At 48.0% G+C, this 25,799-nt stretch overlaps 1 protein-coding gene across 1 annotated transcript in view; it reads left to right on the top strand.

The window, feature by feature from the left end:
* The window catches only part of LOC102904687 (E3 ubiquitin-protein ligase RNF213), a 111,407-nt gene that overhangs the window by 65,387 nt on the left and 20,221 nt on the right, over nt 1-25,799 (top strand). Inside the window, exons 28-48 of the mRNA XM_076543878.1 lie at nt 57-152; nt 1,721-1,839; nt 3,453-3,572; nt 3,981-4,096; nt 4,467-4,608; nt 4,818-4,956; nt 7,961-8,152; nt 9,659-9,804; nt 10,426-10,580; nt 12,427-12,639; nt 12,898-13,079; nt 13,593-13,713; nt 18,768-18,868; nt 18,989-19,171; nt 20,254-20,423; nt 20,516-20,615; nt 21,803-21,914; nt 22,993-23,206; nt 23,381-23,571; nt 24,404-24,526; nt 25,161-25,271. Coding sequence (XP_076399993.1) covers nt 57-152; nt 1,721-1,839; nt 3,453-3,572; nt 3,981-4,096; nt 4,467-4,608; nt 4,818-4,956; nt 7,961-8,152; nt 9,659-9,804; nt 10,426-10,580; nt 12,427-12,639; nt 12,898-13,079; nt 13,593-13,713; nt 18,768-18,868; nt 18,989-19,171; nt 20,254-20,423; nt 20,516-20,615; nt 21,803-21,914; nt 22,993-23,206; nt 23,381-23,571; nt 24,404-24,526; nt 25,161-25,271 — 3,046 coding nt within the window. The remainder of the gene's footprint in view (nt 1-56; nt 153-1,720; nt 1,840-3,452; nt 3,573-3,980; nt 4,097-4,466; nt 4,609-4,817; nt 4,957-7,960; nt 8,153-9,658; nt 9,805-10,425; nt 10,581-12,426; nt 12,640-12,897; nt 13,080-13,592; nt 13,714-18,767; nt 18,869-18,988; nt 19,172-20,253; nt 20,424-20,515; nt 20,616-21,802; nt 21,915-22,992; nt 23,207-23,380; nt 23,572-24,403; nt 24,527-25,160; nt 25,272-25,799) is intronic.

Here is a 25,799-nt window from a genome sequence, read left to right as displayed (position 1 = left end):
TATTCACTTTCCAGTACATGGAACTCACCCAGTAATTAATTCCCTTTCTCCTCCAGCTCTTGCTTGATGAACCCAGCCAGGCGTAAAATCCTAGTCATCCAGACAGACTTCGACGATGGTGTCCACAGCGCCCAGCTGGTAGCCTCTGCCAAGTACGTTTTCATGCTTGTCTGGAAACAACACAGGGAACCAACACTTACAGCCTCAGTAGAATCTCTTCTCTGCAAGTGTCATGAGACACAGAATTAACACGAAAATTCTCTTCATTCCACCAGATGACTATAAAATGATTGGAAATGCTAGGGAATTGCTCAGTCATGTGAGCAAGAGGACCTGAGTTTAATCCCCAGTTCTTCTGCACTCATGCACGCATGTGCATACACATCCACACACATGGGGGGGGAGTGTACAGAGGGAGGAGAGAGAGAGAGAGCAAAACTGTAAAATACACGTATAAATAGTTGACCATTAATTAGATGTTTAAAAATATCCTTGAAACATGTTTGCAGTCGCTTTTTAGTTATGGTTATTGCAAGTTCAAGAGCAGTAACTGGTTAGACCCTGTGGGAGTCTGTGATGTGTTAGTGGGGTGTGTGTGGTTTGTAGGTGTGTGTGTGTGTGTGTGTGTGTATGTAATGTTGGTGGTTTGTGGATGTGTGTGGTATGTATGTGTGACTAGGATTGAACCCCCCCCCCTTTTTTTTCTATGTAACAACCTAGGCTGTCCTGGAACTAACTTTGTAAACTAGGCTGGTCTTGAACTCACAGAGATCTGCCTGCCTTTGCCTCCCCAGAGCTGGGCTTAAAGGCTTCTTCAGCAGTGCCCAAATAACCTCATGTTATATGTTAACAAACCAGTTCTCAGTCACTGAGCTACAATGTAGCCCTCTCTTTACTTTTTTAAACACTGTTTTTGAGTGCATGTGTGTTTGCCTGTATGTGTGCCTGGTACTACAGAGGTCAAATGAGGACACTCAATCTCCTGGAATTGGAGTTGGGACAGTTGTAATCCACCCTGTGGGTGCTGGGAATCAAACCCGAGTCCTCTGGGAGAGCAGCAAGTGCTCTTAACTGGCGAGCCAGCTCTCCCTCCCCTCTTTTTCCTTTTCATTCTGAGATAGGAGCTCACAAAATTGTCCAGGCTAGCCTTGAATTTGTGATCCTCATGATTCAGCATCCTGAGCAGCTGGGACAGGCTTGTCCTAACAGCAGGACCAGCTGGTAAAGTGTGTGTGTGTGTGTGTGTGTGTGTGTGTGTGTGCTTTTATTTGTATTTAATAGATGTTGTTATGGTATTGGTAAAAGAAATCTAATACTTTAGAATTAGCCATATTTTCTTGTTCATGGTAAATGGGAATTTCTGGGCCCATTTAAAGCACTGGTCACCATGTTGTATCTTAGGGCGTAGTGAGATCTACTGGGAACGGGTTTCAGCGCTGCCCAGGGCTCCATAGGAAGGCCAGCGAACTTTAGCTTGTGCACAGACGGGCGAGGCCCTGAGAACACACTTCTATTCAGGACAGAAATCCAATCCTGAGCAAAGGATTCTGGGAGGGATGGGAAGTGAGCCCACCTCATCTTGAGATTGTGAAGTACATTTTAAGCTCCTAAAAGTGTGAGACCAAGATTGCCCCTGTCAGCTCATAGGGCAGGTGGCAGCCAGCTCCCAACATAGCGTGTTTGCTTGGTTGGTATTGATTTGTGTTTGCTTTTTAAACAGGTATTCCACCATCAATGAAATCAACAAAACACAAGGAACAAAGGACTTTGTCTTCGTTTATTTCATTACGAAACTTTCCCGAATGGGAAGTGGCACATCTTATGTGGGGTTCCACGGAGGTAGGACTACAGCACCCCAGAGCAGAGGTTCTCAAGCTGTGGGTCGCATATCAGATATGTACATTCCAAGTCAGAACAGTAGCACAACTACAGTTATGAATAGTAATGAAATAAGTTTATGGTTGGGTCACCGCAACATGAAGATCTGTATTAAAGGGTCACAGCGTTAGGAAGTGGAGGACCACTGCTCTGGAGTGTGTTCCTTTAAGTAGTATTTCAGGTGTTTCTCATGTGGTCCTGTATCTGGAATTAGAATTTGAATCCCAACAATGCTCTCCAGTCACAATTAGGTTTCTTACCCGGGCACTGAAGCCGTTAGTTTTAGCTGGGTATGGTGGTTGCACACACTCGTAATCCCAGATTTCTGGAGGCTGAGGCAGGAGGATTGCAGGTTCAAGACTAGCCTGGATTACACAGAAAGACTTGGTCTCAGAAACAGACAGACAGACAAACCAACTTTGGGCACACAGCCGTGGCTTTAGCACTTCCTGGTCCTCTCTGACTTCTACCTGCCATGATGGAGGGAATTCTGCGGCCTTCCCACCCACTAGCACCAACACAGCAGCTTTCCTCTCATTTCATTTCAGTTTTGTGCGCTGACTCTTTGTGGGAGAAATGTTATCCATATATCAGTCTCCTGCTATAAGACATATATTCCAGAAATTGGAAATAACCAGTGGATAATTTCATAGATGATGGAGGGCAGACCTTACCGGTGCCTCACACGCCTTTACTAATTATGAGGTGGCTGCAGGGAGATGCGGATGAGGATCCTAGAGCTTACCCATGGGCACTTGCAAGAGGTTCCTCTAGATCTTTTTGGTTTTGGTTTTTCAAGACAAGGTTTCACTGTGTAGCTGTGGCTGTCTTGGAATTCGCTTTGTAGACCAGGCTGTCCTCGAACTCAGAGATCCACCTGCCTCTGCCTCCTGAGTGCTGGGATTAAAGGTGTGCGCCACCACCGCCCTGCTACTCAATATCTTAACCAGTGCTTAGGTTGATATTATTGATAGATTTTGTGGTTTCTCACATGTCCAAGGGCTCAGACTTTGGGGTACTGATCATTCCTTCAGCAACAGTGCAATTAAAAATCTGGGAGAAGGGGCTGGAGCAAAACCTCAGTGATTAAGAGCACCGACTACTGGTCCAGGGCACCTGGGTTTGGTTCCTAGTGCCCACCTGGTGGATCATAATCATCTGTATCTCCATTTCCAAGGATCTAACACCTTCTTCTGACCTACAAGACTCACACATGGTGTACATATATACATGCAGACAAGTACTCAATACATAAAAACCAGTTAATCAATCTTAAAAAGAAACCTAGGTTAGCCCAGCTAGAGGGCTCAGGAGGTAAAGGTACTTTCTGTGAACCCTGACAATCTGAGTTTGATCCCCAGGGTCTTCATGATGGAAGGAGAAAAGCAACTATCACAAGTCATCTTCTGACCCCACATTAGTGCTATGGCACACGTGCACAAACATATGCTACACAAAAATAATAAGGAAAACACACATGGTAACATAAACAGCCAGGTTGTTACATGTCTTTATGAATGACAAGAAGAAAACTGCTAAGTCACAGAAGACTCCCGTGACTGTGTTCTCCACAGGGCTGTGGCAGTCTGTACATATTGATGACCTCCGCAGATCCACAATCATGGCCTCAGATGTCACTAAACTGCAGAATGTCACCATGAGCCAGCTGTTCAAGGCAGTGGACAAACCTGAGTGTGAGTCACAAGACGCCATTTGGGGTCATGGTGTGGGAGACAGGAGGGAGTGCCAGCTGTGGTAGTGCCGTGGTGCTGGATGCAGAGCCCCTCCGCTGTGCGAGCCCCTGGCCATCAGCAGAGTTCACAGCCAGCTGTGGTGGAGCCACGGGCAAGGCCACCCGAGTATGCCCACAGAATGCCAGTCTACTTTAATTCCTTTGCCAGCCCTTAGAGGTCAGGCTAGGGAGCACCTGAGCAAGAGTTGGAGCTGGTATACAAGGCACACGTTCCCTTTCCTTGGCCACCACTACAGATAAGGACAAGGGAGCCGGGCAAGTCCCAGCCTATCCCAGAGATCCTGACTCACCCTATTCAGTCCCCAAATGCTAACATGTCTGCATGTCTGCCTTGCCTTTCGCCTAGCAGATGACCCAGAGGAAGAGATGGAGACAGAGACCAGCAAGTCAGGGGAAATGGCAGAGGAAAAAATGGAAGTGGAAGGTCCAGAGATGGAGAAGGCATCTGACCCAGGAGGCTGTGATGTGAGTCCTGCTTCTCCCATTAGCTAAGGGAGCTGCATCTCTGACCCTCTCCTGGGAGTGAAAAGAACCCTGTGTTTATGATCGGGGGAGGGGAGACTGGGGTTAGGCTGCACCCCCTCCTCCCTCCACCATGGATGTGTAAGTGACTCATTCCCTTCGCTGTTAGTTCTGTCCCTTCCTTCCTCCCTGATTCTCTTGTTAATGTTGGCCATCGAGGGGCAGGGCTGAGAGGTGGTAACTTTTGCCCAATGACCAGCAACTGGAGCCACATGATTGCTAACACAAAATCACCATTTCACATGGTTGGCCCAGCCTTTGTCCAGACTGGAATTGGAACAACAGAAGCCTGTTCTCGTCTTCACTTTCCCAGGTCCTGGACACCACCAGACTGCTGCGGAGCTGTGTGCAGAGCGCCGTGGGGATGCTCAGAGACCAGAATGAGAGTTGTGCACGCAACATGAGGAGAGTCGCCATTCTCCTTGGCCTCTTAAATGAAGACAACACAGGCAATGGTAAGCACTGTACCCGGGTGCTGAGTCATCTGCCTGATTTTCAGGCTCCTTGGCCTTGACAGAAGCAGTGGGCATGGTTGGGATCCATGGTAATCTTTCCTGGCCAAAGGGTGGGCAGCTTTTCTCTTGGGCAAGGTGGGTCGAATCTATGAGGGGCCTACAACCTAGTGTGCACGAATAGGCCGAACTCGTTCCCACTGTCTTCACAGCCTCCTTTTTGCGGGAATCGAAGATGCACCTCCATGTTCTTCTAAAGAAGCAAGAAGAGAACCAGGTCCAAAGTATAAAGGAATGGGTCACCAGGGAGGCTGCTAATCAGGATGCCCTGCAGGAGGCAGGCACCTTCAGGTACAAGGAAGGGCAAAAGAAGCATGGAGGTCTTTGCACCATGCCAGTGATGTTGTCTTGGAGGTGTGACTCTTAGTGAAGTACTCCTGGAGGTGTGACTCTTAGTGAAGTACTCCTGGAGGTGTGACTCTTAGTGAAGTATTCCTGGAGGTGTGACTCTTAGTGAAGTACTCCTGGAGGTGTGACTCTTAGTGAAGTATTCCTGGAGGTGTGACTCTTAGTGAAGTAATCCTGGTGGTGTGACTCTTAGTGAAGTACTCTTGGTGGTGTGACTCTTAGTGAAGTACTCCAGGTGGTATGACTCTTAGTAATGTATCCCCAGTGGTGTGACTCTTAGTGAAGTACTCCTAGTGGTGTGACTCTTAGTGAAGTACTCCAGGTGGTGTGATCTTAGTGAAGTACTCTTGGTGGTGTGACTCTTAGTGGTGTACTCCTGGAGGTGTGACTCTTAGTGAAGTACTCCAGGTGGTGTGACTCTTAGTGAAGTACTCTTGGTGGTGTGACTCTTAGTGCTGTACTCCTGGTCGTGTGACTCTTAGTGAAGTACTCCTGTTGGTGTGACTCTTACATTGAGGATAAGTGTCCAGGTGTTTCTTCCTACACCTCTGAGCAAACTGGAGATGTAATTTCCCCTCCCAGGGCCTTAAATGAACCTGGATGGTGGCTCTATGGGACAGTTCTGGTCTTTTCTTATTTTATTTGTACTTTTTTTTTTTTTTTTTTTTTTTTTTTTTTTTTTTTTTTGGTTCTTTGAGACAGGGTTTCCCTGTGTAACAGCCCTGGCTGTCCTGGAAATCACTTTGTAGACCACGCTGGCCTCAAATTCACAGAGATCCACCTGCCTCTGCATCCCAATTATTTATACTTTTTTGTAATAAAAATATTCAGGGAGCCAAGCAGTGGTGGCGCCGCACACCTTTAATCCCAGCACTCAGGGAGGCACAGGCACAGGCAGATGCAGAGGCAGGTGGATGTCTGTGAGTTTGAGGCCAGCCTGGTCTACAGGTGAGTTCCATTACAGTTAGTGCTATACAGAGAGACCCTGTCTCAAAAAAACGTATGAACAAACAATTCAGGGAACCCTCCCCTCCCCCACCATCTATTCCTGGGAATGTGTTTGCCAGTGTGTCATAACCATAGAAAGTGACGCTGCCAGAGGCTGTGAGCCTGAGCTGACAATGATACCTATTTCTTGAGGTGACTCTGTCTATAGCCTTAGGAGCCAGGAGAGTACCTTACTATATGCGCCCCTTTTTCTACAAAACTGACCATTTCCTCTGGACTTATGAGGAGTTTTGAAGAGCCTGTGTTGGACTGAGGTAGCACCCTGGGCCTTTGGAGGATCTAAGGCTGTGTCTTATCTCTGCAGACTGTGCCCCCATTTAATGTACATAAAGCCCTCTGGACTGTCAGGCCTCCCAGCCCGCTAGTCTGTGGTAAATGCCGATTGGCCTGAGCTCACCAGCACTGTTCATTTACCCGAGCTTGCAGTCTGTCTGCAGGGAGCTTCTCCAGCGCCTGACCGCCACACACCTCAGGGCCCTGCTTCATCTCAGCTGCTCCCATCTCAGCCTTCAGCTCACACTCTTGTCCTTGTCACCGTGTGAGGAGTGCTTGTTAAGCCGAGGGGTGTCTCTGTGCCCTGAGACGACTGTTGTCGTCCTCAGCAAGTGTTCTCAGTCTCTTCTCTCCCAGTTCTCTGTCTTAGATGCTAACACTAGATACCAACCTCCAACATTAGTTCATCATTCTTGTATTTCACTACAGTCTCATATATATCTTATATATCATCAGTTATGGACTTGATTATTCTCTATAAATGTCTCCTTGGGATGGTGCTGGAGGTTGAACTCAGGTCTTGATTCATGGTCAGCTGGTGCTCAACACTGATTCACATCCCAGTCCTGAGCAGGTCAGCAGCATGTCATGTAGTTAATTCAGACACTGACCATGGCAATCTCAAGTACACAGGTGCAGAGATAAATCTCAGGGAGCATGCTTTCTTGACTAACTTGATCTGGAGAAAGTTTACTTTGCTGTTTATTTTATAATCGTACTTTGTTTTATCCCTAGCTGCGGAAAATTTCTTTCTCAATAAATCTGGTCATTGTTTACATTGTGTCTTATGGCTTTTTTTGGTTGTTTTTGGGTTTTGTTTTGCTTTTTTTTTGAGACAGGTTTTCTTTATGTAGCCCTGGCTGTCCTAGAACTAGGTCTATAGACCAGGCTGGCCTCAAACTGACAGAGACCTGCCTTCCTCTGCCTCCCGAGTGCTGGGATTAAAGGTGTGCACCACCACCATCCAGCTGTTTTCATTGTTAACAGAACTGGATGACTGGTTTTGCAAATAGCTACATTTAAAAACAAGTCAGTGTCCTCGCCTCTCTGATGAGTGTTTCAGCCGCGGCTGTGGAAGCAGCTTCTGCCCAGTTCTGCTCTCACCTTCTAAGGCCCTTCTCTGCTGGTCACTCTCTTTCCCCAGTTTTTGTTTTCAAATTAAATTTAAAAACCATATTTTATGTCATCAGTGTTTTGCATGCATGTGTGCCTGTGCACCACCTCTAGAGGGCAGAAGAGGGTGTCAGGTCACCCAGAATGGGGGTTACAGATAGTTACGAGCTGCCCTGTGAGTGCTAAGACTCGAACCTGGGTCCTCTGGAAGAATAGCCATGCTGTTAATCACTGAGCCATCTCCAACCACTTTCCCCATTCTGCTTGTTTGTTTTTTGAGACAGGATTTCTCTGTATAACAGTCCTGCTATCCTGGAATTAGCTCTGTAGACCAGACTGGCCTTGAACTCACAGAGATCTGCCTGCCTCTGCCTCCTGAGTACTGGGAATAAAGGCGTGCGCCACCACTGCCCAGCTTTCCCCATTCTTGGAAATGTTGGGAAGCTGCTATTGCTCTGGCTTCCATGTGGGAACCTGGGGAAGAGAATGTGGAGGCAGTAGTGTGTGTTGTGATTACCCTAACCATAGTGGGCTCCCTCTGCCCCTGTTGCAGGCATACCCTTTGGAAGCGGGTCCAATGTGCAGTCACCCCCCTCCTGGCGAGCATGATATCTCACATTGACAGAGACGGCAACCTGGAGCTACTGGCCCAGCCAGATTCACCAGCCTGGGTCCAAGCTCTTTGGATGTTTATTTTCAGTGACATTAAGTTCCTGAACATCCCTCTTGCGGTGAATAACACAAGGTGAGTCAGAGCCTGGCTTTGGAGGGAAGGTCATAACAGAGCAGCAGCACCTTGTTCTGTCCCCAAGCTACTTTTGTACCCTGTGAACCTGCTCAGTGCAGCCTGGAGGGTCATAGCAGCAGACAGTGCTCACTGAAGCCCTGAGAGGTCCTTGGTCACTCTGCTGTTCCATCTGCCTATGTTGAGAGCACGTGAGAGGTCCAGGTCACCAGGTTCTATTGCACAACACAGATGCTGAGTGGGGCAGAACCTGAACTCAGCCTTCCTCGTGCTTGTCCCTTCCCGAAGGCCTGACCTTGTGGGGTTTGGACCCAAGGAAACCTTGTTCCAGGATGTAGGCTACTAAGAAATACATAAAGGAATGGGATATTGAAAAGTATGAAGGTGCCATGTGTGTGGGTGCCCAAAGAGTCCAGAAAAGAATGTCAGATCCCTGGAGCTGGAGTTATAGGCAGTTGTGAACTACCTAATGTGGGTACCAGGAACAGAACTCAGCTCTGGAAGAGCAGCAAGCACCTTAACCACTGAACCACCTCTCCAGCCCCTGGAATGGGATTCTGAATTGCTATTGGGAGCATGTATTAGAGTATGGTGTGCTGCCGATGTTCATGCAAGAAGGCTTCGAGCATATGGTCAGACCCCTCGGCGCAGAGGCAGTGGCGGAGGGGAGGGCAGGAAGGCCACAGAGACCTGGATCTGCCACAGAACTTTGGGACCTTACGTGGTGGCTCTTGCTGCCACTTTTCCTTGGGTTCCTGGACAGCAGAATCCCTGACCTGGGAACCCACCTGCAGCCACCCATGAGGCCTACAACAATAGTCTTTGAATTTTTAAGAATTTTGTGTGTGTGTGAACATATGTGTACATGCATGTGGAGGTCAGAGGTCAGCACTGGGTGTCTTCCTCAGTCATGGCAGATCTCTTGTTACAGGTTTATTTTTAGTTGTGTGTGTCTGTCTGTGTCTGTTTACATGGTTGTCCATGGAGACCAGAAGAACCCTTGGAGCCAGAGCTGCAGGCGATTACAATCCCAGGTGTGGGTGCTGGGAACTGAACCCAGGTCCTCTGGAAATGCAGTCTGTGCTCTTCACTGCGGGCAGCCCACCTGCTACCTTATTTCCTGAGGCCAAAGCTAACTATTTGGCTCGATTGGCTGAACCGCCAACGCCAGGGATCAGTCCTCATCCCTGCCTCCCCAGCACTCAGATTCCAAGTGCATGCCACTGCACCTGCTTTTTTTTTGAATAGGTGCTGGGGATCTACGCTCGGGTCTTCCTGCTTGTACAGCATGGCTTGACAGAACCATCTCCCATCCCCACCATGTCTTCCTTTCCTTGTTTCCTCGCTGTATGAAATGCTGCTGGTACCTCCCCCATGTGGGCACGTGCTCCATCTCAGAGCCATTCCCCAGGGATAGCCCCTCTGAAGGGCTGGTGTTAGTTGTGCACACGACCTCATGTCTCCAGTGCCATCTCACGAGCCTTGCTCTCGCTTGCCTTGTTTCAGGTCCGAAAATGAGATGCCCTCCGTCCTGGTACAGAGCCACATGAACCTGCTCAAGGATGCATGCAATGCTGTCCCTTTCAGCTGGAGGATCAGGGACTACCTGGAGGAGCTCTGGGTGCAAGCTCAGTATATCACAGACACAGAGGGTGAGCCCCCCCAGTGCAGGCTCAAGGCAATGCAGAAAAATTAACCTCCTTCTTTGAGGCAGTGACCTCTTTCTTTCCTAGACTCAGGGTTTCATTGTAGCAGGAATCTTAAAAGGTCTTATTAATAAAATCAAACCTGAAGCCAGGTATTGGGGTGAACGCTGGAAGATCAGAGAAGCAGAACAAGCCACATCCTACCTCAACTTGCCAATTCCTCATCTGATCCTGTTTCCTCAGACTGGAAGCCTCTGAGTTCTCATCCAGAATGGATCTCAGCTGAACTGCTGCTAAAACCTAAAAGCTTAAACAGGCTCTAGTTCCTGGTTTTCACTCCTTATATACCTTTCTGTCTCCTGCCATTACTTCCTGGGATTAAAGTCGTGTGTCACCATGCCTGGCTGTTTCCAGCGTGGCTTTGAACTGACAGAGATCCAGACAGATCTCTGCCTCTGGAATGCTAGGATTAAAGGCGTGTGCTACCACTGCCTAAACTCTATGTTTAATATTGTGGCTGCTCTGTTCTCTGACCCCAGATAAGTTTATTAGGGTGCACAATATTTTGGGGAACACAATACCACCACAGTTTCATCTCGCTTATGCCACTCTCTGCCTTCTCCATAGGGTTATCAAAGAAGTTCGTGGAAATCTTCCAGAAGACTCCCTTGGGTGGGTTTCTCACTCAGCTCCCTGTGGCACAGCAGGAGGATCTCTTGCAGAGCTATGTGAAGGACTTCCTGCTTTTGAATGTGAAAGTGACTTCGTGGGAGGAGTTAAAGGTAGGTGTGAATAATATGGACAAGAGCACGGCCTCACCTCAGCCACAGTGGTGCCAAATTCAAACACTCTTAGAGCTACATGGAACACTCAGGGCCAAGCGCTCAGCCTCCACTATGTGCCTTCTAGAACCAAACCTTGTTCTCATTTAGAGTTCTAAGATCTCACTGTAGCTGCCAGCATAGTGGCATTCATCTGTAATCTCAGATAACCTGTACTCTATAATACTATACTTGGGAGGTAGAGACAGGAGGAACAGAAGTTCAAGGCCATAGCAAGTTCAGGACCAGCCTGGGCTACATGCCTCACTGCATGGGTACAATTTGGGAACATACTATAACTAATATGGTCAAAGGTTGCTTAATGCAGTTCTTCCTAGGAACCCTGAAGGATCAAGCCTTGTTTGATTTGCGAAACTTAGTAAGCCACCTGCTGATAGAAACAATGTAGATGTCTAGATGCACTGCACTGTCTGAGACCCTAAAAGAGAAATAGGGGAGACTGGGTTGTGTTAGCACTCAGGAGGCAGAGGCAGGGGGATCTCTGTGAGTTCAAGCCCAGCCTGGTCTACAGAGTGAGTTCTAGGACAGCCAGGGCTACACAGAAAAACCCTGTCTAAAAATGTTTTTTTAATCAATGAAAATAAAGGAGGTGAGATTAAAGTCATTTAAAGATAGATTTAACATGAGTACTTGCCAACCATTAAAGCAATGTTTTCAGCTGGGCATGGAAGGCAGAGACAGTCAGATCTCTGTGAGTTCGAGGCCAGCCTGGTCAACAGAACAAGTTTCAAGACAAGCAAGGGCTACACAAGAGAAACTCTATCTCAAAAAACCAACTAACCAACCAACCAACCAACCAAACAAACAAACAAACAAAAACCCCCAATGTTCTCTGAGTTGACTAGTGTTGGAGGGGGTGTTTAAATTGTAACAGTAAAGAAATTTGGGGACATAATGACCCTAGTTGTCCTTAGCTAGGGTTTCTATTGCTATGATAAAACGCCATAACCAAAAAGCAAGATGGGGAGGAAAGGGTTTATTTACCTTACACTTCCATATTGATGTTCGTCATTGAAGGAAGTCAGAACTGGAGCTAAAATAGGGCAGGAACCTCCTTACTGGCTTACTCCTCATGGCTTGCTCTGCTTTCTTATAGAGTACAGGACCACCAGCCCAGGGATGGCTCCACCCACAATGGGATGGGCCCTCCTCACATCAGTCATTAACTAAGAAAATGCCCTCCAGCTGGCCAGTGGTTGCCTTTAATCCCAGCACCCAGGGAAGCAGAGGCAGATCTCAGTGAGTTCGAGGCCAGACTGCTCTACAGAATGTGTTCCAGGACAGCCAGAGCTGCACAGAGAAACCCTGTTTCAAAAAACTAAAAAGGGGGCTGGAGAGATGGCTCAGAGGTTAAGAGCACCGACTGCTCTTCCAGAGGTCCTGAGTTCAATTCCCAGCAACCACATGGTGGCTCACAACCATTTGTAATGAGATCTGGCACCCTCCTCTGTATACATAATAAATAAATAAATCTTTAAAAAAAAAAAAACTAAAAAGGAAAAATAAAAAGAAAAAGTAAAGAAAAGAAAAATCAATATGTTCCACAAGCTTGCCTACAGCCTGATACTATAGAGTAATTTTCTCAATTGAGGTGTCCTCCTCTCTATTGACTCCAGCTTATGTCAAGTTGACATAAGACTAATCTGCACACCAGTTTAGAAAGCCAGCGAGGCCATAAAACTCCACCAAAAAACAGCCAGGTGATCCTGGGCCTGATTTTTCAACTTTCTTTTTTATAGCTTTTGAATACATGTAAAACTGTGTACTCAAATTCCTTTGTCTCCAGTTTCTGCAGATGGCCCTGTGGTCCTGCCTCAGTGAGCTCCGAGTGACTTCAGGAATGCCTGAGGAAGGGCTCTCCTTGCCCTGGGTGCACCTTGCCTATCAGCACTTCAGGCCCCGGCTGCAGAACTTCTCCAGAATTTTGACTATCCACCCCCAGGTTCTGAGGAGCCTCGGGGAGGCAGCACAGACGCACAGCTTGCCTGGCTGTGAAATGGTAGGGGTCTCTTCTGGGAAGGCCACCGGGATTGCCCTCCGTGAGTGCTTCCGATTCCATCCTGTGAGCAGAGGGCTTATGGAGCCACGTCCCAAATAGGAGATGCTTTACAGGCAGGCACATCTGCCATGTGACAGAGGAGCAGGTTACAAGCCCGGACCCCAAACCTCACTGGGAATAACGATGCAGGGCTGTATTGAAGGGTGGCGGTGGAGAAGAGGACCCTGCTGGGTCACATGTCAGTTCTCCTTGTTCCAGACACTAGATGGGTTTGCAGCTCTGGCCTGTGTTGAAGTGCTCAAGGGAGACATTCTGAAGCCGAACCCCAAGGCCTGGTTACAGATGGTGAAGAATCTGTCTGTACCACTGGAACTTGTCTGTTCCAGCGAGTATTTGCCGGACTGTGGGAACAAAACCAGAGCTGTCGTCCAGGAAGTCAGGTGAGCAGCAAGAGTGCCCCAGTGCAGTGCGCTCCGTGCTCACCCTGGGACCTACCAGATCCTGCAGCCTGATGAGGAGGGTGGGCAGGAGAGACACTCACCTCACTGAGCTGCGTAGCAGTGGAGCCTCTCCCGAGTGCTGGCTATCTCAGGTGATTCTAGACCCAGGAAGAAAACAGTCCTGAGACATAGGAAGTGGACATGTTGTTACAATGTGGGCAGAGTAAAAAGGAGAGCAGGGAAGGGACGGGCAGGGGAAGTGGAGAAGGGGCAGGCTGTCAGGGTCAGGAAACAGTCCCTGTGTCGAGCTTGCAGGACCACTGTGTGTTGAAGCATGGAACATGACAGGGGTGAGCCTGGCGTGTGGAAGAGTCGGGAGCCTGTCTGGAACAGTGTTGTGCAGGGGAGGTGCCCTCATGTCTGCCTCACCTCTTAGCCTCTGCTCAGCTCCTGCTCTCTCCTCCGGGATCTCAGGCTCCCGTCAGAGCTCATTGCTAACATCCCTCTTGACAGAGCCCTGTGGAATCGCATTTTCTCCATCTCACTCTTTGTGGAGCATGTCCTCCTGGGGACTGAAAGCCAGATTCCTGAGCTCAGTCAGCTGGTAACCAAGTATGTCTTCTTACTAGACAAGGTGAGTGCTGCTGGGCTTAAGTCACAGTCTGCCCGACTCTGAGCAGTGTGGAGAGCTGAAACCTCCCCTGACAGCTTCCTCTGGTTGGGGCATTATTGCTCTGGCAGGTTTACGTAGTGCAGAGGACAGTGATGCCATGACAGATCACTATGTTCTTTTGTTTGTCTGTTTGGTTTTTTGAGACATGGCTTGTTTCCCTGTGTAGCCTGGCTGTCCTGGAGCTCTCTCTTTAGACCAGGCTGGCCTTGAACTCAAACATCCACGTGCCTCTGCCTCGCAAGTGCTGCGATTAAAGGCATGTGTTTGCACCGCTCAGCAATCACTGCATTCTCGATGATGGCTATTTGATTTTTTTCTATCTCAGATTGCCAAGTCAGGGTGTATCACTGAGCATTCGGTTGCAGGAACAGTGATTCAGTTAACCAGCATGTGATTCCCATAGGAGGGATGAAAAAGTTGGTATTCTTAGCCTCTAGAGCAATGGTTCTCAACATGTGAGTCACGACCCCTTTGGGGTCAAACAGTCATTTCACAGGGGTTTTTATAGCCATCAGAAAACACAGATTTTTTTTTGGGGGGGGGCTTTTGGAGACAGGGTTTCTCTGTGTAGCCTTGCGCCTTTCCTGGATCTTGCTCTGTAAACCAGGTTGGCCTCGAACTCACAAAGATCCGCCTACCTCTGCCTCCCGAGTGCTGGGATTAAAGGCGTGCACCACCACCGCCCGGCGAAAACACAGATATTTATATTATGATTCATAACAGTAGCAAAATTACAGTTATGAAGTAGCAACAAAAATAATTTTACTGTTGGGAGTCATCACCATATGAAGGACTGTATTGAAAGGTTGCAGCATTAGAAAGATTGAGAATTGCTGCTCTAAAGTGACCCCCAAATGACTGTATGGCCCATCCTTCGGGGGAGAAGATACCATCACCATGGTCATGACAACAGCCATGGGTGTAGGGCAAGGGAACAGGAAACCACCATGCTTCTGCCCCTCAACACCTTTGATAAAGGAGTGACATTACAGGACAGTGTTCCTGCAAATAAAGCTACCCTCTGAACATGCTAGCAGCAGCAGCAACAGCACACTCAGCACAGCACAAGGCTCTGCCCTTCGTCCCTTTACCCCGTCCTCATCCCTTGGGAAGTTGACATGAGGGAAGCCAGTTGGGGATGGTCACTGGCATCAGAGAAACATAGCTCCAGGCTTCATGCAGCCTCTAAAGAGCAGGTGGGTGCAGTGGGAAGTCAACATGGAAGCCAGGTGCCGATGGACACAGTGCTGGAGCCTTGCAGAAGCTCACTTCTCACTTTTGGTTTTTTTGTTTGTTTTGTTTTTTGAGACACGGTTTCTCTGTATAGTTTTGGTGCCCGTCCTGGATCTCGCTCTGTAGACCAAGCTGGCCTTGAACTCACATAGATCCACCTGGCTCTGCCTCCCAAGTGCTGGGATTAAAAGCGTGAGCCACCACCACCTGGCTACTTCTCACTTGTGTAACAGAATGGGCCTTAGCAGCCTCAGCCAGCTCCCAGAAGGCAGGTGTGCAGGTTTCTTCTGTCTTCCGTCTTTGTCATCTTCAACTGATACCTTCCATCTGGGGAGTTTGGGAAGCTGTTCCTGGTATCACAGCCCATGGGACTATCTGAACTTTGCTGTGAGGCTGGTCCCCATTACCTAGCTGGAAGTGTCAGATGGAATTTGGGGAGACACAGGGCCTCAGGCATCATCTCCTACTGAGGTTGGAAGGAAAGCTGTGTCTGCAAAGCCATCTCTCATCACTGTCCTGACCCTGACCAGGGTCAACAGTCACAATGCCCTCAGCTTCCCCCAACAAAGCACTGTTAAAAGCTGCAGACAATAGTCAACGCATATTTGGATTTTTTTCAGTTATCTCTGACAGGAAGGATGGTTACACAGATGACAGGTCGATAGACAGACAAATAGACAGAGAAGAAGAAAGGTGCAGACAGCCAGACTCTTGTTTATATGATCTGCCTTCCAAGGTGTCTTATAGAACAGTCTTCCTAAACACTTTGCTACAGATTTTCAGACGTTTGGTTATTTCCCTATGGCCTTTGACACCCAGCACCAGACCACTGCCATATTTTACAATTGTGCTAAAGTACATATTACATGAAGCATGTCATTTAAGCCACACACACTCAGTGACACTGAGCACGTCTACACTACGATGCGGCATCCCCACCATCTAACCGCTGAGCTTTCTTATCTTCCTACACAGAAACTGTCTCCATTGAACAACTCCCCATCCCCATCCCTCAGCTCTGCATTCTGTCTCTGTCAACTGGACCAGCACTGCTGCCTCGGGAGCAGAACTTGCAGTTTTTGTCTTTTGGCCTGGTTTCTTGCACACATTGCAGAGTGCGTCAGAATACCCTTCCTGGACACTGGGATTGTTGTTACCGTTTTGGTCATTACAAACAGCCGGGAACTTAACACGGGAGTGCTCGAGTGCCTCCTCCTCTGGACAAGCTACTCGTTTGCTTACTTCTGCTTTCACTTTTAGAGCAGCTGCTGTGCTTTTCCCACACTGACATTTCTACCAGCAACATCCGGGCTTCCAGTTGCTCCATAGCCTGGCCAGTGCTCATTATTTCCCACCTTTTGTAGGACGGCCATCTGAAATGTGGGGGTACTGTGAGATACTGTCACTCTGAGTGTGATTAGTGTCCCTAATGACTAGTACAGAGCACCACTTCATGTGCACTCTGGCCATTGTGTGTATCTTCTTAGAGATGTCTAGGTCTTTTGCATGTTTCTCAGCTTGGTAGTTGATTAACCAGTCAAATTTATTGGGGCATAAAAACACATTATTTCTATTTACAATTAATATTAGGAATTCAAGTATGGACCAAAAATTAAATGTCATCTACAATACAATTTAAAAAATTGGTGGTGGTGACACCTTTAATGCTAGCACTCAAGAGGCTGAGACAGGGAGATCTCTGTGATTTCAAGGACAGCTTGGTGTACAGAGTGAGTTCTTTGACAAGCTCCAAAGCTACACAGAGAAACCCTGCCTTGAAAAACAAAACAACAACCAACAAAAGATAAACTAAATGATCATTTAAAAAGGTATAAAGTGTTTAATAAAATGATTTAGAAGAAAAATTACCTTCCTTAATCTCATGTTGTCCAGTGGAATATTTAATATGAAAACACCTACAAAATGTGTAATCCAGACTTCCAGAAACACAGCCCTTGGCTCATTGTATTTACTACCGATCATAAATTCAGCTCTAAATATACACCCTAGAGACACTTCTTAATTATACTGAAGCTGACATATTCAACAATGTTGAGGACATTCAAAATCCCCAAGCATCCAGAACCTGGAACTCCCATTAACTAGAGAATGTGCAGCAGGCACACTCCCTGAAGAGGTTCACAGAGCCGTTCCCATGAGAGGCCCTGCACAGATATTGAAAGGGCCACTGGGGACGCTTCCCTCAAGGGCTATGCCCTGGTACACAGCATTAGAGCAGACAAGACACTGAACGGCATTTGCCCTTGTCCTGAGAGTAGATTCTCAGGGGTGTGGGGGTGATCAAAATTGGCTCTTAAGTTGCTGTACTGTCCCTGAAGTTTATAGTTTATTCTATAGATTATTCTAAAGCAAAGGTTTGATTCCCCCAAAACTAACATTTCTTTTAAAGGTTGGAAGTCTATACACAGCCAGTCATTACATTATTATTTACAAGTCAAAATATCTCATAATGTGAGCAGGAGGCAGGACCCTAAAAGAGAAATAGGAGAGCCGGGTGGTGGTGGCTCCTGCCTTTAATCCCAGCACCATGGAGGCAGAGGCAGTTGGATCTCTGTGAGTTCAAGTCCAGCCTGCTCTGCAGAGTATTTCCAGGACAGTCAGAGCTAACAAAGAAACTCTGTCTAAAAAAAGAAAGAAAAGAAAAAAAAAGGAGGAATAGGGGAAAATTCTGAAGTTGGGAATTTTGTACTATAAAGAGCATCACAGTCAGGGCTGGTAGGCAGATGGTTCAGTAGAGGACCAGAGTTCAATCCCCAGGATCCACACATAAAAGCCACAAGTCATGACTTGCACTTGTAATCTCAGCATTGGGAAGGTGGAGACAGAGATCCCTGAGGTTCTCTGGCCAGCTACTTATTTAACAAGCTGGAGACCAGTGGCCCACTGTGTCTTTAAAAGGTGGGGGTGTGGTAGGGGGGTGACAGCACCCGAGGAATGACATCTAAGGTTGTCTGTCCTCCAGTCTCCATGCATGTGGACATGCATAGATGAAAAGCACAGTCACACAAAGGACACTTAGGGCCAGTGAGAAGACTCAGTGGACAAGTTCCACTTAACCTGAAAATATGGGTTTACACAGATAGAAAAACAAGATATTGAAATTTTAATTGTGTTTTTTTTTTTTGTTTTTTTTTTTTTTTTTGGTTTTTCGAGACAGGGTTTCTCTGTGTAGCTTTGCGCCTTTCCTGGAACTCACTTGGTAGCCCAGGCTGGCCTCGAACTCACAAAGATCCGCCTGCCTCTGCCTCCCGAGTGCTGGGATTAAAGGCGTGCGCCACCAACGCCCGGCTTGTTTTGTTTTTTAAAGGAAATTTTAAATTTGGGATTTTTTTTTTTAAATGTAGACCAGGCTGGCTTTGAACTCACCAAGATCTATTTACCTTTGCTTCCTGAGTTCTGGGGTTAAAGGCAAGCACCACTATGCCTGGCCATAATAAATTTTTATTTTATGTACATGGGTGTCTTGCCTGCATGTATGTATGTGCACATGTATGCCTGGTACTCAAGGAGGCCAGAGATAGTGTCAGATACCCTGCAACTGGAATTACAGGTGGTTAGGACTCAAACCACAGTCCTCTGGAAGAGCAGCCAGTGTTCTTACCTCTTTAGTCATCTCTGTAGCTCACAAAATTGGGGAAACTTCCTAAGCGAAGTACCAAAAGACACTAGTGCTGTAGTGAGTACTGCATGTCGTCCGCCACTGAGACCATGGTGTTGAGTCACTGCTCACCCTCACTGCTCACCACCGCCTTCTCCCTCAGTGTCTTGAAGAGAACTCGGACCTGAAGACCCACAGGCCATTTGTGGCTGTAATGACCATCCTTTGTGAGTGCAAGGACCAAGTCAGCAAGACATTCAGCAGGTAAGATGTGTAGTATAATACTCTGAGAGTGACAGACTTCTGAACCTGCAATTGGGTGGAAGGGCCTGCTCCTTGCAGCCAGCTTCTCCGCTCTTGACTGATTGTCTTCTTGGGTTCTAGGTTTGGTATTCAGCCATGTCACATCTGTCTGGGAGATGCACAGGATCCTGTCTGTCTGCCTTGTGATCATGTATACTGTCTACACTGCATCAAAACCAGGCTTTCCCCGGGGCAAATGATGTGCCCCTACTGCTTAACTGACTTGCCGGACGAATTCTCACCAACTGTTTCCCAGGAACATGGGTAAAACACCCTTTCTCTTAAGAAAGCTTCCTTCCTCTCTTTTTTCCAATATGGTCTTTGGAGACACCAGCTTTGGTCAGCTTTCCCTGCGTGTAAGGGCTGGCTTCAGAGAACTTTCATAAGCAATCCCAGAAACAATCCTTCCTGGACAAGTGCCTCCAAATTCCTTCCCCAAATAAGATGGGCACAAACATGGAGACAGCAAATGTGGGAGAAATACACAAGGAAGTGACGACATCCTCGAGAGAAAACCTGGCATGTAGTGTAGCTTGGCATCTTTAGTGGGGAGGGTTGGAACCCAGGGACTCATGCAGGCTCGGCATGGCCCTGCCACTCACCCACAGCCCTGGCCCATCGTCTATCTGCTCTCTTTGTATGAACTCATGTTCATGTGGGTGGGTGTCCGGGTGTGTCAATGATTGTGTACATGTGTCCAGAGATCAACATCAGATTCTCTTCCTTGATCACTCTCTACCTTGTCTTTTGGGACAGGCATCTCACTAACCCTGGAGTTCATCTCTTTGCCTGGCTGACCAGCCAGTGAGCTCTAGGGACCCTCCTGCCACTCCCCTCACACCCTAGCTACGGTCATAGGTGCAGGGCAGGTCCCTTTTCAGTGGCACCATCTGCCCAGACCCCCACCTGTCCTCTTGATGTGTGAGTGCATCTTTATTCTCTGACTGAGGATGAAGGCAGATCTGGCCCAGCCTTCAGGAGATGGAGAAGCAGAGCCCCCTGGCCCTATGAGCTCAGTAGCCCAGACCCTGCTCCTCTGTTCTTCCCCACGCTCTAGGACACTCAATGGTCCAAACGTTTATAGTGTTCCCAGAAGCAGTCTTGACACTCGTAGTTTGAAGACCAGTTCTGATCATTGTAAAGCCATCGCATTTGTTGATTCAATTAAAAAAAAAAAGCTAGGCTAGTTTTAAACCCAACAATTAGGAGCCTGACGTAAGAGAATTGTCATGAGTTCAAGGTCAAACAAGCATTAAGACAAAACACTATCCAAATGTCCCTCTGCCTGGAAGGGTTGGGATCACACTCTACAAGCCGTTTGTCACAGTCTCCCCCACCCCCACCAGAAAAGCCATTGAGAAGCATGCCCAGTTCCGGCACATGTGTAACAGCTTCTTTGTGGACCTGGTTTCCACCATGTGCTTCAAAGATGACACCCCTCCTCAGGAGAGTGTGATTGACAGCCTGTTGTCCTTACTCTTCATACAAAAGGAACTGCTGAGAGATGCTTCCCAAAGTGAGTAGCCTTCTTCTCGTAAATGTAAAAACCAGGTTATAGCTCAGCGTTGTCCCATGACATGAACTACACCCCTTTCTCTCTGGCCGCAGAGCACCGTGAACACACAAAGTCTCTGTCTCCATTTGGTGATGTTGTCGACAAGACTCCCGTCACCCGCTCTGTGGTACTAAAACTGCTTCTCAAGTACAGGTCAGTGGCCCTCATCTGGGACTTTGCTTCCCTTTGCCTCTCTGTGGCTCTGTCTTGGCTACACCGTGGATGGGAGCTCATCTGTGGTCTGGAGAAGCAGCTTCTGTGTGAGCAAACCCAGCTCACTTGAAGGGTATGCGCGTATAATTTCCCCCACGGGCCCATGAGAATGGCCCAGCGCAAGTGATACTTAGCAAGAAGCCATGGTGTGCTTCTGCCCCCAGCTCCTGCCACCCAGTCTTGTGACTTGCTGTGCCCTCATTCTCTGTGCTCTGGTGTCCTGCAGGTCTGTGTTCTACTGAACACGGGCTCTGTCCAGCAGGTCAGATGTCCCGTGTGACAGATGCTCTGAGCAGACCTGCAGCTCTCCAAGTGTCCATTCAGTCCCGAACTCCAACATTTTCTACAATCCTATCAAGGCACTCTCGGCCTTCTGGGTACCTGTAGTGGCATCCTTAAGGGGTGCTAGAGACACTCCGGAGTCATAGTCCTGGTTCCCCTCACGACTGAGCAGACAGATTGTTGAAAAATGCAAGTTCACTCATTTGCTTTCCTAACCATGACCCTTCAGGGTATGGCCTAACACTGTTCTGTGGGGACCGGAAGTGCTCATGGATTCCAGCAGCACAGCAGAGCGCAGTGATCACCTTACAGTCACGTGGAGTTGCCCTGAGTTAGACTTGTTTCAGGTTAGGCTCTCTGTGCCTGGACGAGCAGCTGCAGGAGCACAGAATTGGGCTCAGGGCATTTTCTTCAACACAGCAATCCTGTCACAGTTAAACACTATGGTGTTTGCTGCCAATGATACAGATTCAATATTTAAGTGAGAATTCAAATTTTAGACAACATGTATCCTCTACCACAAGCTGATACACTTTGTAAGACTTTTTTTTCTACAGATCCATGGGGATATTAATGACTATGTGGGGTATTTTTTTTTCCAGTGCATTCTACAATAAAACTATACCAATAGTGAAAAGATTTTCCAAATGACCAGTGCTTAGTGTCACAAAATCATGTGTTACCCCCACTCAAATCAGAGGCTAGGGATGCAGTTTGGTAGAGTGTGCTTGTTTGGCACATACAGGGCCTTGAATTGGAGGTTACGGGGGTGGGGTGGGGTGGGAGGGAGATGTGGGTATTCCCGTAAACTGACATAACCAGGAACAATGTGTCTCTTTCCACAGCTTCCATGAAGTAAAGGATTACATCCAGAACTACTTGACCCAGTTAGAGAACAAAGCATTCCCAACAGAAGATAAAACAGAATTGTACCTGCTCTTTATCAACTGCCTAGAGGTATGTATGATGGCTGTCCCTGTATTTCCTTTGAAAACTGTGAACCACGCTTCACACTGTGAACGCATTTCTGAAAACCAGCAGGATGCCATTGTAGCCAGTACAATGAAGAGATACTTTGTTCTGTGTGGAAAGAAAAAGTTTCAGAGCTGTGTCCCTGCCTTCTGCAGTTCCTGTAAGTCAGGAGTTGCCTGAAGGTGTTTCCATCCTTCCTGTCCCTCAGGTGTAGACCAAATTCTAAACAATCTTAGTAAATAAGAAACGCAGAGCCAAATATAGAGGAAATAGCCAAAGAGATCAGAGTAATAGCCATGACTAGCTTTAGCTTACCACCAGCAGTCGCTTCCTCAGAGAGAGGGAGAGATCTCTTCCTGCCTAACCTACACTTTTATTGCTTTCCTCATTGGCTCTAAGCCCAGACACTTCCTCTTCCCTGCCCATCTATTCAGAACTCCAGGTCTCTATGGTTGGTATTGAGATTAAAGGCCGGTGTCACCACATTTGGCTGTGTCTTGGCCACACAGAGACTCTGCCTGCCATGTGATCAGATTAAGGGCATGTGCTACCACCTCCTTACTCTGTTTATGGCTATTTGACCTCTGATTTCCAGGCAACTTTATTTATTAACATACAAATAAAATCACATTTCAGCACAAATAAATTATCACCATACTCAGGGGCCACTGTGAGGTAATAGCACTCAGGGATGTCTACGCCATCTTTATTCTGTAAGTGACTCTGATGCTCGTGCAGCTGAGTTCCCCAGTGCTGCATTTCTCAGAGGGTGATGCATATATTGCATCACCACAGAATTGGTGGTGGTTGTCCTCAGCCCATCACTATGGACACATTGTGCATCCTCGTAATTACACATTTCCCCTCGTAAGTTGGCTTGTTCTCTTCCTTCTTGCTCTCATATAGAAAGGAATGCCAGCTGTCATGATTCCAAACAATGTACACCGCTGCTCTCCATGGCACCGTCTTTCCCGTGACGACACAGGCATGCTGTGGCAACCTTTGAAGTCAGGGCTTGCTGATGTAGACTGATGTAGCCGGTCTTTGTGTCTTTATTCCTCAGGATTCGGTACATGAGAAGACAAGTGCTGCCTGTAGAAGTGACAAGCAGAGCCTGAGAGAGGAAGGCCATTTCCTTAGGACATATGCCCCAGGAAGGCGGCAAGGCCACGAGCCTGCCCGCACAGCTTTGGTGGAGTACCTGCAGGAGGTGGCCAGAGTCCGCCTCTGCCTTGACTTGGCTGCTGACTTCCTCTCTGAGCTTCAGGAAGGAGCAGGCAAGTCTCCTCCACAGAGGTCCTCTAATTCAGAAGTCTGAACTCTGGGAAACCTGTTCTTAGGACATGGCTGTCCTCTTCCACAGCCCTTTCCTCTGTGTTCTTCCACCTTGGGACTGTGTTCTATGGCAGTCCTGTCACTGCCCCTCACCTGCTTCCTTCCCAATCTCACAGAACTGGCCGGAGAGAAGCAGTGCTTCCTGAAGCACGTTGAGCAGTTCTGCACCCGCGTCAAGAATGATTGGCACCGTGTGTACCTGGTGAGGAAACTCTCAAGCCAGCGTGGGATGGAATTTGTGCAGAGCTTCTCCAGGCAGGGCCATCCATGCCAGTGGGTGTTTCCCAGTGACGTCATTGCACAGCAGGTGAGGAGCAGGGTCTTGGCCTGGAAGGGCATGCCTCTGACAGCCCTGCCTGCAGCCAACTCTGGCGGGACTGGGGGGCTAAAGCTCAGTGTGCTGCTCTCCCGAGCCCTCCCCATCCCGATGGGAAATGGGCCTTTGCCTCTGCTTCAGCATGAGTCAAAACACCCCACCACAGGGGGATATTGGTGAGTGTGTTGAGAGTGAGGGTGTGTGTGTGTGTGTGTGTGTGTGTGTGTGTGTGTATGTGTGTACACACACATACACACACAAATGATGTTCTGGTGTGTTCATTTGCATTTTATTTAGGTTTGATTTCTAATTTAGCTGGATACAGGGAAGGTAAAGATTATTTCTACGCTTATAGAAAACTCTGTCCTTTCCACTTCTGGCAGGTGGAAAGAGGAAGGCAAAATAAGAGTGATGACTTTTAAGGCCTTACTCTAGCACTTTTCCTGGTACTCAGAAATCGGTTCTTACTGTCCTGGGACTGTAAAATGGCACTAACAATCCTGGCTTTTTAAAATTATTCCTTCTTCATTATAATCATCATAATAGGCAACACTGGGGCTTAAAAGTGACAATTGTTTTGTCACTTGGGCTCGATACAGTGCTGTGAGTGGAGAAAGCAAGCAGGTACGAAGTCAGTACCAGCCCTCCCCTGGCTTCCAGTGCACAGAAGACCCAGATGTCTCCCAGAGATAGGCATCTGTGCTCCCTGCTCAGCCGGGTCCAAGTCTCAGGACAGCCTGCTGCCGTTGTCTGTCTAGAGTTCTTTGCAATCTCTCTCCTATGATCCCGCTCTGATTAACCCTCGGCACTGCTGGGATTGCAGAAGGACGACCCAAGCCACATGGACCGATACCTAGTACATGGTGATGAATACAAGGCTCTTCGTGATGCAGTGGGCAAAGCTATGCTCGAGTGCAAGACCTCGGACATTGGGACTGCGCTGATGGTAAGATGCATCTGGGCTTTTCTCTGGGACCAGGAGGCTCTCCCTGGAGGCCTGCATCTTCCTGTGCATACATCAAACAAGAGACTGTGCAACTGAGTAGCCCCCTAGAGTGATACTGTACTAGAAATAGATATACATACTCCTGCCCTACATGGGGAACTGAGGGCTGGAACGGGTACCGTGACACTTACGACAGGACACTACCGTGGCCTGTCGTAATGGGGACCCTGGTGAGGAGCTGCTCCAGGCTCACTGAGACCTGAAGAAGGCTGGCACTCCTCACAGCCTCCTCTGTATGTTCATGCTGTACACATGCTCCTGACCGTTCTGACAATGATGCCAAGGCTTTTAGAATTCTGACCTGAAGGCTGTTCTGGCTTCCTGTTTGAGACCCTGCTTGCACTGCCATTGTGCTGAGAAGAGGACACAGACATTCTGTCTCTGCTCAGGAAGTGTTTCTGATAGCAGGAAATCGTCACCAAGAAGACAGATGCTGGCTGTCTAGCAATGTGCATGAACCATGGAACCACAGAGCTGTGGCCAGGAGACGCCTCCCCTTTCCTCAGACGTGTGGTTCAGGCCTGAGAAGAGCAATGTCACCTCTGAATCTCACGTGATGTCTTTGCCTCTGCAGACCTGCAGAAGCCCCAAAGCCCAGCAGACGGCCTGCCTACTGCTGGCCTTGTACAGAGAGGTGGCGTCGTTGTACTGTTCCCGAAATGCCAGCCTCCATCCAAAACCGGAGGTGAGCAGCCCAACACCGCAGGGATCTGTCCCAGTCTCATCTCTTAGAAGGATTTCTGAGTTAAAGTCACAAACACGAATTATGTCCGTAATTCTCATGTGTGATAGATGTTTTCAACCTTACTAGATGAAGATTCCTTTCACTTGTAGAATTAGAACTAAAATTTAGCTCAAGATTATACGATAACGTGGGGCTATTTCCAAGTGAGGTCTCCTCTCTGAGGAATTGCCCTTCAGCTGCTGATTGTTCAGCCACATTTATCCTGATATTTGGTATTAAAATCTGGACTACTAAAGCACACACAAACCATGAAATTAGTGTTTTGTTATGGAGGCCCACAGAGGCTGGCTAGCAAGACCTTACTCAGGGCCAGAGACTCTCAGCTTGCTTTACCCATTAGACTTCATAATCAGATGATTTGGCCAGGGGCATGTTTAACGGGTGTTTGGAAGGGTCCACACTTGGTTGTACGGTGTGCTTTGATCTTGCAAGGGGGAGGTCTTTTGCCTCTCTCCTTGGCATATTATA

Source organism: Peromyscus maniculatus, chromosome 8 (assembly GCF_049852395.1).
Source record: "Peromyscus maniculatus bairdii isolate BWxNUB_F1_BW_parent chromosome 8, HU_Pman_BW_mat_3.1, whole genome shotgun sequence".
In the NCBI taxonomy this organism is placed as follows: Eukaryota; Metazoa; Chordata; class Mammalia; order Rodentia; family Cricetidae; genus Peromyscus; species Peromyscus maniculatus.
This window is presented reverse-complemented; position numbering and strand designations above follow the sequence as displayed.